Source organism: Ostrinia nubilalis, chromosome 8 (assembly GCF_963855985.1).
Source record: "Ostrinia nubilalis chromosome 8, ilOstNubi1.1, whole genome shotgun sequence".
NCBI lineage: Eukaryota > Metazoa > Arthropoda > Insecta > Lepidoptera > Crambidae > Ostrinia > Ostrinia nubilalis.
In genome coordinates, this window is record NC_087095.1 from 6,733,050 (window position 1) to 6,749,036 (window position 15,987).

The following is a 15,987-nucleotide window of genomic DNA, read 5'->3' on the forward strand; positions in this document are numbered from 1 at the left end:
CGTCAACACAGCTCTTATATTAAACGTGATGCTTTCTTTTTCCCTTACTATAATAATTGATTGGGTAGAGCTTTAATTAATTTATGACTCAGTTCGCTCCCACAATTTTATTTCTAAAGCTCGAGGGTGTGTCTATTAGACCAAGTGGTCTCTAACGCGACAAACACGACAATTACGCGTCGACTAAATCGCTGTGACTGCCGCGCGATAAGAACGGAGTACTTTACCTACAAATTACATTGCGTACGAGTATTCCGCACGCGCGTGTTATGTGCGTGTACCGGGACTTCTATTACGCGAGTTAATCGCGACGTGCGACACTGATATCATTAAATTTTGGTATCCTCTTTTGTTTTTATTTATGATTCGGTGTTATCAAAGTTAAGATCGTGCTTTGTGGCTTGCTTTTCCTTATGTATGTCCGATTGACTGATGATGTAGGCTGAAATGATGAAGAAGATTTATTTACTATGGCTATTATTATGGCTTATTTTTTTTTAAATTAACTGAGTTATATAACGACTATTTTATGTACCTATATTAGTATCCATCAGGTGATATGCAGGCTAAAAGCTTTCTTGTTGTGGATATCAGCTTAGGTGCTTGAATTACACAGCAAATACAATCTATTTAATACAGAATTAAGAAGAAATGCAATACTAGTTTGGTAGCTAATTGTTCTGTGAACAGCTAATTGTTGAATTACAAACAAAAATCAAAGCTTTTCTCTAAAATAATCGAAATAGCTACGACATTCTCGGGTTACAAATCCATTAGTTACTGTCGTCGAGGTTAATGCGTAATGTCTTGACACCGAATACAAAAGCATGTGATAAAAGTTCAGACTGTCCCAAAATAAGCAGGATAAATTGGGCATAGGATTCAAGTAGTGCGTAAGATCTCGTACCCCACACACGTGCGTCGCGGAGTCACGCGGCGGGCTACGTGGCAGGCCTACCAACGGCTCTTAGTTAACTCCGGCCAATCAAGACAGACCCCCAATATTTCAACACTTATCCCCTCTTCAACCCTCAAAGTTTCCCGAAGGCGAGGCACCGAAGTTCTCCTTAAGTTGGCGCGGTCATAACACTGTCCATGACTACTCCAACACGTCCTATTCTACGCACATCAGCGTAATGTTGAATTGGCACGATTCGGCTAAATAGCCCGCAATCGAATGTCTTATATGGAGAAATTGGGAGACCTAATAGGTCTGGTAAGTATCTGGAAAAATCTCCGATGAAGTAACCAGAATGTGCTGAAAGCATCTTGAAATGTCATCTGTTTTTCTGTTTCTTTGTGCGAATCTAGAAACCTGCACAATGGCTCAGCGTTCCGATTACAATACAGAACAAAATTACAGCCATGTATATCCACTTCTAACAAAAGTGTAGAGAAGAACTGTGAGTGAACTGAGTCGCACAAAGTGGCTAAGCGGGCAACTTTTACGTGATATACTTGGTTGACACTTGTGGAAAACATTCCCCTGTTGTGGCGGAAAATTGAAAATCTCATCGCAAAATTAATGCCGCCTCCAGCGAGCGAAGTTGCGCGTAGAGTGGGCTGCACTCGAGATCTAATTGCACTAACAAGACACTGTTACCAACTTGCGCATTTAATTACTGTACACTGAAAGATGAAACTCTTCGGAGTTGCCGCCATCTGCTGTGTGGGGTGCGGAGTCATCCCATTACTAGTTTCGCGAGTGGGGGAGATAAATAGTGATCAACTAGACTCTAGTTACTAGAGATAACTGGTCGATGTAGGATTGTAGGGTCTGTGGAAAAACTTTTCTTTGAACTAGTATTCTAACTTCGAAAGTTACAGTTCAAGATCTACCTACATTTAATTCTTTAGATTCCAGTTTCTTTGAAGTTGATGAAGACAGAAATACATTTTACTCAGACCTAGACTAATACTAGACTAAGCTGGACCATTAAGTAAATTACTGTTTTAAGCATTAAATATGACGAAAATATCTAACCTTTTACAAGGTTTTTAACTTAAGACTTTAACTTGAACTAAGAAGGTGTTTCACGCTCGTATCAGAACACGAAAGCACCCATTAATCTGTGCTAAGCCTGAACTTTTAGTGGCTGTGGTTGAACAATGGACTTACGCTATTTGAAGAGTTTCTTCCACTTAGAAAGGTATTGAGCTTTTTACAATCTTTCCACGCTTTAAAGAGGCACAGTATTCAGGTAATTCTAAAAGTGTGAATCTCGTGTTGATATCGGAGTCCTAAAAGAGTAAATAATTCAGCTACTTTTAAAAATAAACACCCAACAATGAGGCTAGCACTAGCACTCACAACAGTTGAGTAACGCGAAGCTTGCACGAGTTGAACAATGGTCTGTGTAATTTGAATTCGCAAAGCAGTTTGCTCTCTATTGAGTAAAGTTTCTTCTGCTACAATTTTTATTGTTCGACACAGAGTAATTGCATATTTTAACTAGCAGAGAAACAAATGCCTCCTACAGTCCTGCCACAAAAGTTTAAAAGAACCCTTATTTACCTCATTGCTTTGTTGTTGTTGAATTCGAATGGTAGGCTTGGAATTTTTCTAGGAACCTCCACCAATACAGGCAGTATGTTCTAAACACTGTGTCTTAAATATTAGGTATCATAATGAAAGCTATTTTCCAAGACTAGACTGACGTGCTGTCGAGTGTACTAGGCATCGTAGAATATAGCTTATAGAGCGAGTTCAGGAAATTGACTTCTCTAATGCCTGTCATCTTCATCGATCAGCTGTTCGAACATCAAGAATAATCTCGATGTATTTCCATACAATAAAGTTCATTGCTCCTGGAAAGGATATAAGCCTTTTAACACGTACGCACCTCACGAGGGTGGCTCGCCTTCGATTCGCCTTCAACAAGATTAATATTCGTGGCGAGTGATGGCCACCGTAACAATACAATGGCGCATGCATTTAGTATAATGCCCATATAATGTTTCGATGAAATTGCTTGGCCCTCGCGTGTTCGTCTTCAGTATCATGTGTACCTTCGGGGCACGCGTTTCGTCCTAAGGTTATTAAAATCGTATCAGTGATTTGAGTGTCGTTTTTGTGGAGATAGAGATAATGTCTTAATTGTTGTGGCAGTGACCTTCGCAATGTGTTTGTTAGTGTGTGTGTAGAGGGAGGCATGTTGAAGTTTTGCTCACCGGCGGCGAGGCGCCGGCAGCCGAATGCGGTTTGTAACTTCTACACAGTTGTGCTCTTGTTTGCGGAAATGTTTAATGCGATGTGATTTTAATTCTAGTTTAGGATTACAGGAGTTGGGTTGCGAAAATTTAGGAGACTAGTTTGTAAAAGGGTAATGCATTCTGATTTTACGCTTTACCTACAAAAGCTATGAAAACATAAGGTTTTCGATTGACGTTCAAAGGTCAATTATTATAACCGAAGCAGATATTGATAGGATTATTCTCGTTTTTTTCTATTCATCATCTTAGACTTCTTTTAGAGTTATTATTTCCGATTGATTTGATTGTCTTGTATCGTACTTATTTAAAAAAATGCTGATTCCATCTACACCTCTGAATAAAGAGTCATCTAGGCATTTGTAGGACGCACGTTTTTTTGAGGCTGCTTATAGAATCTTATCTAATTCCATCTCAAAACCCTACAAGGTTTCTACTTCCCATTAAACTGATTAAACTTACCAATCACGTAATTAAATCGTAATCCAACTGGAATATTGCATTGTAAATCGTCACAAATAAATATTCATGGTATGATTGTCAAATTACTAAATCGGGAATGCTCATTGCGCCCGGCGATTAGCCGCGATAATCTAGGTGTAGGCGCACACTAGGCGACACGCGACGGGTCCATATTCGGTTGCATAAAAAATATTGTCATAATTTAAGAGTGCATAAAGTTTTTTGGCATACTCATCATTTCGCATAACGTTCATACAGAATAAATCATAAGGCATATATTTTTTTGCCATAACCACTTTTATTATAATAATATTTTAGTATATATTTTTTCTGTATTCTTGTATTTTTAATAACGATTTCTAGGCATAACATTTATTGGCATCTAAACCAATGCCATAAATATTACCATTCATAATATACAAAATACCATAATTTTAACAAATATGAAATATAAAAATGTTATACATATAAAATATAAGTTAACAAATATAAATAGACAAGCAAGCAAGCATGCAAGCAAGCAGCAAGCATGCAATCAAACAGCAAGCATGCATGCAAGCAAGGATGCAAACAAGCGAGCCTGCAAGCAAGCAGCAAGCAAGCATGCAAGCAAGCAGCAAGCATGCAATCATGCAGCAAGCACGCAAGCATGCAAGCAAGCAGCAAGCAAGCAGCAAGCAAGCAGCAAGCAAGCATGCAAGCAAGCAGCAAGGAAACATGCATGCAAGCAAGCAAGCAAGGATGCAAGCAAGCATTAGGATTGCCTTATCTCCGGCGCTGCGGGAAGTGCGGTCCTTCCGCTCTGGCGTAACATATACCCGGCATGCCATGCTCGCTTCCGCGCCTCCGGCTTTTAAATTACACTCTAGTATAGGGCAGACTAGTACCACGTGGAAGAGACCACGGCCAGTCGGGATCAACATAATTTCAGACCAGACAAGCTTAATGTTGTAAAAGAAATGTGGACTGTATAATATGTGCGTTATAATAGATAGGGCAGGTGACCCGGTTTTGGCCATTTTAAGAATTTTTCAGACTTTGAGGCTATATAATTTTACAGTTTTTGTTATCACGGACTTATTTCTTGTAAAAAGTGATTAAATATATTTAGATCTAGCCTAAGGATACATTTTTTTTCATAATGATTCAATGGAAAAATAATCCTGTAGAAAAGAAAAAGAAATGGGAATTTGTGCCATTTTTGGCCAGCTTTACCCCATTTCTGGCCACAGTCATGATGTGCCAGTTCTGGCCATCAAAATTCATCAAAAAAAAACAAAAACTACTCGACGGATTTTAACGAAACTTGGTACAATTATTTTTCATACTCCTGGGCAGGTTATAGTATACTTAGGAATTCCCACGGGAACAGGAATTAGCGGAAAAATCCTTTTGTATGAAAAATCTAAACCGCTTAAGTTAGACGCTTGAAATTTGGCATGTAGGTACCTTAGTAAACTTAAAGCTTAGTTACAACAAGGAATTCCCGAAATTCCCACGGGAATGGGAATTAGCGGGAAAATTCTTTTGTATGAAAAATCTAAACTGCTTAAGTTAGACGCTTGAAATTTGGTATGTAGGTACCTTAGTAAACTTAAAGCTTAGTTACAACAAGGAATTCCCGAAATACCCACGGGAACGGGAATTCGCGGGAAAATCCTTTTGTATGAAAAATCTAAACTGCTTAAGTTAGACGCTTGAAATTTGGTATGTAGGTACCTTAGTAAACTTAAAGCTTAGTTACAAGGAATTCCCGAAATTCCCTCGGGAACGGGAATTCGCGGGAGAATCATTTTGTATGAAAAATCTAAACCGCTTAAGTTAGACGCTTGAAATTTTGCATGCAGGTACCTTAGTAAACTTAAAGCTTAGTTACAACAGGATATTGCAAAATTCCCACGGGAACGGGAGTTAGCGAAAAAAAACATTTGTACGAAAAAATCTAAACTGCGTAAGATAGATGAAGGGGATAAAACGGGATCCACGCGCACGAAGTCGTGGGCGGCCGCTAGTATGAAATATAATATCTCAGCTTGAATTGAAATCAACATTAACCTATAGTATAAGTTTATGCGGTTAGTACTGGAACAATTTTCTTTTCACAACACCGATTTTTTTAGTATTTGGTTTCGATGGAGGCATTATAATCGTAACTCTGAAAATGAATCGATTACTTATATCAAAATAGCTAAGTAATTAAATTGAAAAATCACGATAAAAACTAAATGGCCAAAAGTGGGGTTCTTCGTGCACCACTTTTGGCCATTCATGTGGCCAAAGATGGGAAAATTCATTCATTCTGGCTCCATTAGTGGCCACCTCTCATAAACCCCTTAATAAACAAACAGCGATAAAATATCATTAGTACCAATTAGACAGTGTATTCTTTATTAAGGATTAACATAAACATTTAAAAAAATAAGAAGGATTTAGAAAATAATGATTGTTTACTCACCCGCTCGCCTTAGCCTTTTTGCTAAGACTTAAAACAATTAACGCTTCTCAAAAAATAATGACTTGTTGGATTGAAGTGAAGCTTGGCACATCAAAGCTGTTAACGCTATCAGTGTTGCTAATATTAGATATTTTTATTCCCGTAAACCATAGAGTAATATATTAGTCTTTGCCTTAGTTATAACGATTTGAAGTTCTAAATGGCCACAAAGGGGTCGGTGGCCACAACCGGGTCACTTGCCCTAAGAGGGATTCGAGATCAAACAGAATGTATTTTTACGAGCTTAGAGACAGGTTAAAAATTAAGAAAAAAAATTAGTTTTTGCAAATCTATAGGCCGAAAGAGTATAAAAGTGGAAGGAGGCTCGTTCGCAACATCACAAATACATAATTATTTACTCTTCAATGTTGGTTGCTCTTATAGACAATATTTATGACTTTAAATGTTATAAATAATTAAATTATGTTTATAGTATTTTATTAAAAACAAACTTTATGTATATAAAAATTATGTTCTTTACATTTATGATTATTTAAATTATGGTATTGAAAATTAGAGAAAGTTATTATTATGCCTAAGAAATCATTATGCATTTAGAAAACTATGCATATCAAAGTTTATGCGAAAAAACTTTATGCAAATACTGTTATGCCAAACTAAATTATGATGAAAAATGTTATGCGTCTGAGAGGGCACCCACACGCGACAGTGCAGCGACAGCTCGGCGACTAGATGCGATGGCTGTTAGCTTTCATATACAGGGTGTGGTTTTGTAAAACAACGCCCATCTAAAGGGTGGAAGGAAGTATACTCGACACTGATGCCAAAAAAAAATATTTTAAATTTTCATGAAAATTTCATATACAGGGTGTGGTTTTGTAAAACAACGCCCATCTAAAGGGTGGAAGGAAGTATACTCGACACTGATGCCAAAAAAAAATATTTTAAATTTTCATGAAAAAAATCATGGAATCAGGAAAATGGTATTATTACGCGGGCGAGCTATCGGTCAGTCCCCCCGCTCTCCCGGGGCGGCGGCTGCATGTGTTCGGTGGTGGAGCGGGGTACGTGGGGGTGGTGCGGGCGGTAAAAAGCGCCGTCTCGAGAGTTTTTTTAGGAGACGTTTGAACAAGGTTTTTTGATATTAAAATTTTATTTATATTTTTCTTGTAATTACTTTCATGTGTAGCTACCACCCCTAAGATGGGAGTTGTGTTACAAAACCACACCTTGTATTTTGGATGCCGCGACTCTGACGCTTAGTGGGTTAAGCTTTGAACAAAATATATGAAATTGTCGGCCGTCATCGCGTCTAGTCGCTGTCGCCTGTCGCCCTGTGTGCGCCTACAGTAGAGTTGCATGTTAGAAAGACATACTGCGAGCACGCGAGTGTTAAACTAGTAATTTATTCTAGGGTGAAATTAGTTGGCATTTTAAATTTGCTGTAAAATAGTATTTTTAAGGAGACTTTACGACTTCTGGAAAGCCCCAAGTATCGTTTTTATTTGTTTTTGTTGAAAGGACGAGGGAAATTGATATAAATACTGGTCGTAGGTATATTATAGTACCTATTTGTGATACAAGGATAGTCCCGCGACTGCGCTCGCGTACTTCTGAAAGTCCTTACTTATCTGTCGCACACGCTCATGCATCTCCTGAACATACTCGTATCATTCCCTAACTAAAGCATCGTAGGTGCTTAAGTATTCTATTAGGTAATATACAGGCTGTCCCAGAATGGGTGAATCAAACTGCTAGGGGAGATAGCTCTACTAATGTACTTTCCCTAAAAAATATGAAAAAAATAAATAAAGCGCATAAGGACACAATTTTTTTTTAATTGAAAATAAATCAGCTTTGCCTAAGTATCTGGCTATAATTGCTGCGTTTGGAGTTTATTGGTACTTTTTTCTTACTAATATTAATTGTACATGATCGCTTCGTCTATCTGTAAACAAACTTTTGAGTTTAGAGCACTTTATTAAAAAAAATCCGAAATCAATTTTTTTTTTCATATTAGGGATAGTCGTACATTAGTAGAGCTGCCTCCCCTAGCAGTTTGATTCACCCATTCTGGGACACCCTGTAGATTACTCACTGTGTATAGTTATAGCTATCTCGTTATCTTTTAATGTTGTATAGTAAAATAGGCCGTCTGGTTCTTTGATCTCAATCACATTGCTGCACACGGCTGTGATTGCAACATTTACGGATATCTAATGCCGATGTGTCATCCAAGGATTTCATAAAATACACATTACGATGCACGCACTACTCACCCCATGTTGTGACGACATAATTTGATGTCACTCCTTTTAAGGTGAGTATCGACTTGAGCATTTCTGTGTAATGTAACATGCTTACGAATGGAACAATACGTGTAAAATGTACGACGTTTGGTTCATGACACTGAAACCAAAACATTTCATAGAGCTGCTCGTTGTTCTGTTACAAGTAAATGCTCTAATCTATACTCACCTTAACTCCTAACTAATACTTAACTCTCTCTTATCTTATCTTAATTTCTTCCACAATAATCATTTTCCAATTGCAGGTGAACCCGGGTCGCAAGGCGTCCCTCAGCGGGATCCGGGAGGGCGACGTCATTTCGTCCATCAACGGGCGGCCGACCAAAGCCATGACCAACGCCGACGCCCACGCCATGCTGCGGTCGGCTGGCCCGGTGCTGAGGCTCGGCTTGAACGAGTAAGTAGAAAAGTAGATGTAAATTGACGTCACAAGTAGAACAAGGGCACAATTAAAGTTTTAGAAATGTTACAGAAGAGCCATTTTCACTCAATTTATGTCCTTGTTCTACTAATACTAATAAAGTAAGGTATCTTTTTTCATTAAACTTAATAAAGCTAGGTATACTCGTAGTTTATTTGAGCCTGTCAACCAGAAGTTTCGTCCCACACGACTGTAGTCAATGATTATAACAAATACAAAAAAAAAAAGCATATGCATTGTTAGAGATAGAGATCAAATGTGAAACTTTTTTCATTCGTCTGTTAGAGCTTTATTATGAGCGATGGTGCTTCAAGGTCTTCAAACTTCAGATTAAAATTCGTATTATATGAAGATAAAATTTTAGTATTTTACGTAAGTCTATTACAGAATCCATTACGAAATTGAATCTGTCACGAATATTATATTGTCTACCTACATGCATAGTCTATACGTGGTTGCGAGCTTTCGTCACAGCAAAGGAATCTATACTTCTATACTAATATTATAAATGCGAAAGTAACTCTGTCTGTCTGTCTTGCTTTCACGCCTAAATCACTGAACCGATTTTGATGAACTTTGGCACAGAGATAGTTTGAGTCCCGGGAAAGGACATATGATAGTTTTTATCCCGGTTTTTGAAACAGGGACGCGCGCGATAAAGTTTTTCTGTGACAGACAAAATCCCATCGGGCGAAGCCGCGGGCAGAAAGCTAGTGGGTGATAAAATAATTATAATGCAGATAAGGAGTCGCTAATAAAGTCCACTAAGCGGCAATAGAGCCCTTTTTGGGTCGCGTGCGCATAGTTATCGTATATTACTTTGACACTTATTGCTAATTAGCTATATCGGGGCACAGATAGTACACAACGACGGGGCTCATCAGTGTTAAGGCATATAACGATTAAACTTAAGGCTTACATAAAGTTTATGCCAATATAAAGCCTTGTTTTGACGTCTAAAGTAAATAAACAGATAATATTAATTTAAATTAAGAAAATTTTGGCAAGGATACAGGAAATATTTAGCTCGACCAGCTATCATAAAATTCATAACCTTAAAGTTTTAATGTCCTCATATTCCAGTGCACGGCTTTATTATTTCTATTGGCTGAACTAAAGCTCTTAAAAGTTAATAGTTAAAGCTTTTCAAAATATCCCTTATATTTATTCTGGATTGAATATGGTGATGATGTGACTAGAAATATTTTAAACTTAAAGTCAATGATGGTTAGTGTAGACTGGCTCTATATTTCTCTGTCTGGTGGGTAGACTTGTGTGCTTATATGCGTTTAAGGCCGGGTAGCAGAGAAAATGGCGAAAATGAGGTTTTCATTTTTCATTTTTGAGGTACTAAACAGTAAAATTAAAGGCTAAGATTTTTATTGGGCATAGTTGAGGATATTTTCTAGGGCTATTAACGGATGGAAACACGATTTGATGAAGTTGACTCGATAGAATAAATTCCCAAAGTTACCTCTATTCGTTTTCTATTTATGGTTTTATTTTTAAAATAAGCGATTTGAGATTCTGAATCTTTTACTAAACTGAAGTTCAGAAATAACTTGAGGGCTTTTAACGGATGAAATTTTTATATTGCGTCTTATTTAGTTACTATGTTAAAAAATGTGGAAAAAATCGTCCATGACCGCTTGGACAATCTCAATCAGTCGCGCGGTGGCGCTTACGGAGGACGGACGCGTGTCAGTTTTTTGGCCGTGACAGTTCGCGATTTGTCAATATTTTTGACAATAATGACTTTGATGAGTCACAGTATAATAATATCAGTGTTACTGGAGAAAGCTTAAATTTTTGATAATTAAGAATTATTCGGCATGTGACGATGCACAGCATCTGGTGAGAGAGATGCGTCAACTTCCGGTGTAGTTTTTTACCATTTTATACCTTAAATGACGTCATTTCCGCAATTATTTAATAGGAATTGATTTGACTTACTTCCGTTTGCCGCCATTTTAGTCACCTGGGGGCGAGATTGCTCGGAGTTCTTCATAGCGTCTTTAACTTCCAAACTAGCAACATCGTAAGCAGAAACTCTGCTCAGATTTTTACTGAAATAATTTATTTCTCAACGTTCTTATACTAAGTTTAAAATTAAAAAGTGTAATTGACCGCGCGTGTGTGACCGCGAACGACATGTAGGTGATGGTGGTTGGCGCCAAAGGGGACGAGTGTCTTCCGGACGACGAGCAGGTGGACCCAGAGCGTCGGATACCGGAGAAACTCGGACCCCGGCGAGATTCAAAACGGATGAAACGAGGTACGTGGGATTCTGATAGTTTTAACACTCTTTTCGATCAAATGAGCATTCTCGTGAATCTCTATATTGTATAAATAGATTGAATAACGTACCCACAACCATCTTATACAATTCTAACGGCGGCCCCGTCAGCCCCAATCGCAAACATTACCAATCAAAATACGTTGTTAGCATCACCACAATCGAACGATAACTCTTTCTGGTACGAGTTTCTTAATAAATACCCCTTTAAAAAGGCTCATTGTGCTCATAAAATAAAGCACCTACAAATGCTTTACCACATCAACAAAGCACTTTAAACTACAACTATTAGTAGACTGGGCGGCCACCCCCAACACTGAGCCAGCTTACAGCTTGAATTATTAAATTCTAATGTTTTTTGCAAATCAAGAAGCTTAATCCCAGATAGCAAGCGAACTTGCTGCAAACATGATTTTTATTTGAAATTAGATTGTCACGTCAAATATGACAAATCAAGTTTGTGGCAATATTGCTGTAAGCTTTTTGATTTAGGTATGATGTTTCAAGGCTTTTTTAATTTTGAAGCAAGTTTGCATTTTGCGCTATGTTTCAAAGATGAAGTATCAAGTTTGTTTTTTGTTTGTTACAAACTTGCGTTAAACTGTCATACGCATGGAGCAAATAATCAGTGTTGCCAGAAGGTTACTTTTGTAACCTTTTAGGTTACTTTTGAACTGCATTGGTTACTTTTAGGTTACACTAATGAAAAGGTTACTTTTAGGTGATTTTTCAGAAAGTGTAGAATTAACTTTTACAGGTTATTCAGTAAAAATATTAATAGTGACAATTTAAAAATTATGTCATAAACTGCATTTAAACATGAATTTGATTTATTATTTGTTAAAGACAATGAGTTTTAGCAAATGTTTTTTTGATAATAAAACGCAAATCCATGAAACGGTTTTATACGACCGGTCACTTTTCGGTCTTCATGGAATGGTCAAAATTTCGAATTTAGGTAAACATGAACCATCCATGAACAACCTTACACAATCGCTCCGCACCCCCCCGTATGAAGGTTACTTTTTATTCAAAAAGGTTACATTTTTTTATATTTCTGGTAATTTCTGACAAGACCCGACTGGCAACACTGCAAATAATCACTAGTGGTCATACCGTCATACGCCAACGTCACTCGCCCGAAGCCATAAAAAAGAAAACAAAAACTTCCGGTTCCGGAAGAAAAAACAGCCAAGTGTTTTGCACTTTTGCAGCATACTCTCTAATCTGTGTTTTGCAGTGCACAAAATCAGTGGTAGAACGTAGAACCTACAAGTTTTTTTGTTTTGCACGGTGTTTTATTTAATAAACGCTTCTGTTGTGCGAATTGGACGCGTGACGTGCTGAAGATTAAAGGTTAGTTCATTTATTTTTACTTTTACAAACAGAATTAATGATAATATGTAGTTCATATCTATCCCTTAAACCTTATTTACCTACTTTCAAACCCAGGCAACGTGTTCCAAGTGTTCCTAACCCTAAATAGTTCCTGCATGTTCGATCCTGTTTAGTTATGCATATTACTCAATATCTATTTCTTATTATCTATGTGTAACAGAAAGGTGTTATTGTAAGTTGTAAATGTACATCGTGGACCCTGTCTTGCACTGCAATTGGAAAATAATACATAAATAAAACGTCTAAAATTAACAAATATCCTCAAATAAAATAAATTAATTGCTGTACAGTGACTGACATTGATGGAAAAGTCATAGTTTTTCCTTTCAATAATTATCATGTTGCTATGAAAATGCTACACTCATAGCACTTCAAAATTGTAAATGTAAATATAAAATACCCCCTAAACATCCTATCCACCTTATCATGTACTTTTATCCTACCTCGTTTAATTCTTAAAATTGTTAGTTATGTCTTAGCAAAGGTAACATAAATATCCTCCTACATACCTATCTATTATATTATATAATATAATTATAATTAATAGTGTTATTTGGTTTCAGACTTTGCATAATGGAATCAAAAAAATTTTTTTGGTTACATTTTTAGATGAAGATGATGCTCCTGGCATAGTTTCATCAAAGTGGTTAAGATACCAACACTTGTTATTACCCTAATGTATGCACTGAAGAAATCAAAAACAAACTTGAAGAAGATGCCTGCACCTGAAGCAACATGGTCACAATATCAAATAAAAATACTTAAAAGTTATGGTAAAATAATTTTCTTTATTTTTGTATTGCTAAGTTATAACTAGATTTTACTATTGTGAGACTTTTTTATTTATTTCAGAAACTTATGGCGAAGCACGATTACATTTAAAAAAAGGGGAAGAAACCTGAAATTTGGACTCAGACGAAGCAGAAAATGATGTTACAAATGAAGTGACAGTGGACATAATGTCTGCTGTAAATTACCCAGTCACCCCCGGTTCTAAAGAGGCCAAGCAAACACAACTCAAAGCTGTTAACTGCCAATCAGGTAACAGGTTTTTATAACATGCAATGAGCTTCTCTCGTCAAAGATGCAATGCGACAAAATTTCATATTTTCACTTGTTTTAGTTATGACTTTTCCATGTTTTTTTATTTGTTACAGAGTGCATTACAAACAAGCAATATGCTATACAGCAGAGTCATATGATTCAGATTGTGTCAGACCTAGCTAACCAAATGGCTGAAATCAATAGAAAATTGGATTTACCGTTAGCTAGGTCCGAAGAAACATTTTCACCAACAGATGACAATGCAGGTCTTTCAGAACTTTTGGCAAGTCTACCAGTAAAAGATATTGCAAGTTTTAATAATTTCGATGACCATTTAAAAATAAACAAGAATACAGGCAATAGTATGTATAAATTAAATACTTAAACACAGGGCAAATTTTATTATTCTATGAAAACATTCTAATGCTACTTTAATTAAATTTCAGATGTCATTTTTGTCTGGTATTGGCGGCAGAAATGTAAGAAGCCTTACGACTAATATGTTGAGACGAATAATTCTAGATGATGTAGCCGAGTTGTATTCGTTAACTGGGAAACAGATGAAAAATTCGAATAAAAAGTCATTTATGAGTACAGAAACCTATAAATTAATCTTTCGTAAGTACCTTTATTTTATTACAAACTTATACAGGGTGTAAATGAATTCATAGGCAACCTTGCAGGGGGTGGCTCAGACCATCATTATGAACTTTTCCTATGACCAATTTTTCCTGTTTTCATACAAAAACTGATCACGAAAATAAAGTTGTTCATAATGATGGTCTGAGCTTCCCCCTGCAAGGTTGCCAATGAATTCATTTAGATACACCTGTATATCTCTCAATATACCTACTACTATTATTTTCTGAATCATTCGTGTTTGTGTGTTAATTATTTCTATTTTATTTTTCAGAAATATGTAGAAAAATCAACGAAGATGTAACTGAAGACAGTCTAAAAGAAATTATAAGTGATTGGCTAAATCAAGCTAAAGTTAGACTTTCAAAAAGGTAAGATTTAATTTATTTACATTAGATGTGTTTTATTTTACACTAGCGACCCGCCCCGGCTTCACACGGGTACATGTATTATACATATGTATAAAACAAAGTTGCTGTCGCTGTCTCTTCCTATATACATATGCTTAAATCTTTAAAACTATGCAACGGATTTTGATGCGGTTTTCAACAATAGTTAGAGGGATTTATGAGAAAGGTTATATAATAGAACCCCATACGAATCCGGGGCGGGTCGCTAGTTATACATATATTACATTATTATTACACAAGGGACAGACAGACAGCGACTTTCTTTTATACTATGTACCTAGTGATTTACAAATTTTAGATGTGCTCCTTTCAGAATTTCAACTAATAACCCCTTACCCTTATAGTAGTTTTTAAGGATTACTATAAATATATTTATTTCAGACATAGTTCATAATTTTGTTAGTAGTACAGAAACTTATACAATTAAATGTAAAATAATGTCTTAACCTGTGGTAAATATACTTGTTTCTTTTTGTTTCAGAGCAGAAACACAAAATAAAGAAAAAAACCAATAGCGGCGACCATGAAACCGATTTTTTCTCATTTAAAGTAAGATAAGATAAAAGTATAAATAATAAAAAAATATATGTTATGTTTGTTGTTTTATTTAATGTCAAACATGCATATTCATTGCAAGTTTGTTAAGGCAAACTTACATATTATTTATAGAAGCAGACATAATGCAAGTTTGTTAAGGCAAACTTACATATAATTTATAGAAGCAGACATAATGCAAGTTTGTTAAGGCAAACTTGCATATACTTTATAGAAACACATTAATGCAAGTTTGTCGCTCGGAAACTAGAAAGTTTGCATTTAAACTTGCCTCAAGTTTATATACTTGCCATGGCAAATTTGAAACAAAGCTTCATTTTTGATACATCAAACTTACTGCAAGTCAGATTCAAGTTTAAATTGTTATCTGGGAAGTATGACAAAATGTGCTAAGTGCATCGAACATGTATACTTCTATTTTGCAACAACATATAAATTGTAATGTGACATGCAATAAACGTTTTTGAATTTGAATTTGAACATGTCACGAGCGTATCCTGGCTAAAATGCCTAATAAGCATTGTGCGAGGAGCACCCTCCCAGTGCTGGATTTTTGTTCGGCAAAATCACCCTGTGCTCGTACTGGTGATATCTAAAAAATAATCCGAATTTGGTTCTCTAGCTGGTCACTTCAAGCAAAATCAAAACATAATAATATCTTTATTTGCTTAGACTGATTAAATTAGTTCTTACAAATCGTCAAATACTAATAAAACAAAAAGCCAAGGATTCCAAATCAGTCCCTTCAGGTCCCCTTGACGACCAATAAGTCAAATGACCACTCAGCA

The 15,987-nt window shown here is 36.3% G+C and overlaps 2 protein-coding genes across 4 annotated transcripts in view; both read left to right on the forward strand.

Moving 5' to 3' along the window:
- Positions 1-15,987, forward strand: part of LOC135073839 (sorbin and SH3 domain-containing protein 1) — a 186,913-nt gene that overhangs the window by 41,224 nt on the left and 129,702 nt on the right. For both annotated transcript variants that reach the window (XM_063968052.1, XM_063968054.1), the window contains one exon: positions 8,682-8,833. In XM_063968052.1, coding sequence (XP_063824122.1) covers positions 8,682-8,833 — 152 coding nt within the window. The remainder of the gene's footprint in view (positions 1-8,681; positions 8,834-15,987) is intronic.
- On the forward strand, positions 12,277-15,236 carry LOC135073830 (uncharacterized). Of its 2 annotated transcripts, none has more exons than XM_063968031.1 (7): positions 12,277-12,509; positions 13,115-13,324; positions 13,404-13,592; positions 13,709-13,878; positions 14,042-14,213; positions 14,509-14,605; positions 15,126-15,236. In XM_063968031.1, exons 3-7 carry the CDS (start codon positions 13,511-13,513, stop codon positions 15,157-15,159), a joined length of 555 nt encoding a protein of 184 aa, XP_063824101.1. In that variant the 5' UTR covers positions 12,277-12,509; positions 13,115-13,324; positions 13,404-13,510; the 3' UTR covers positions 15,160-15,236. The 2 variants fall into 2 exon arrangements, with proteins under 2 accessions (XP_063824101.1, XP_063824102.1); XM_063968032.1 differs by having other exon boundaries at positions 13,161-13,324.

Bases quoted from the DNA above. Each gene is read 5' to 3' on its own strand.
- LOC135073830 (XM_063968031.1), top strand. From the start codon at position 13,511: ATGTCTGCTGTAAATTACCCAGTCACCCCCGGTTCTAAAGAGGCCAAG. The intron at 13,879-14,041 runs GCAAGTCTACCA...ATTAAATTTCAG, and splicing joins CAGGTCTTTCAGAACTTTTG to ATGTCATTTTTGTCTGGTAT. The intron at 14,214-14,508 runs GTAAGTACCTTT...TTTATTTTTCAG, and splicing joins AACCTATAAATTAATCTTTC to AAATATGTAGAAAAATCAAC.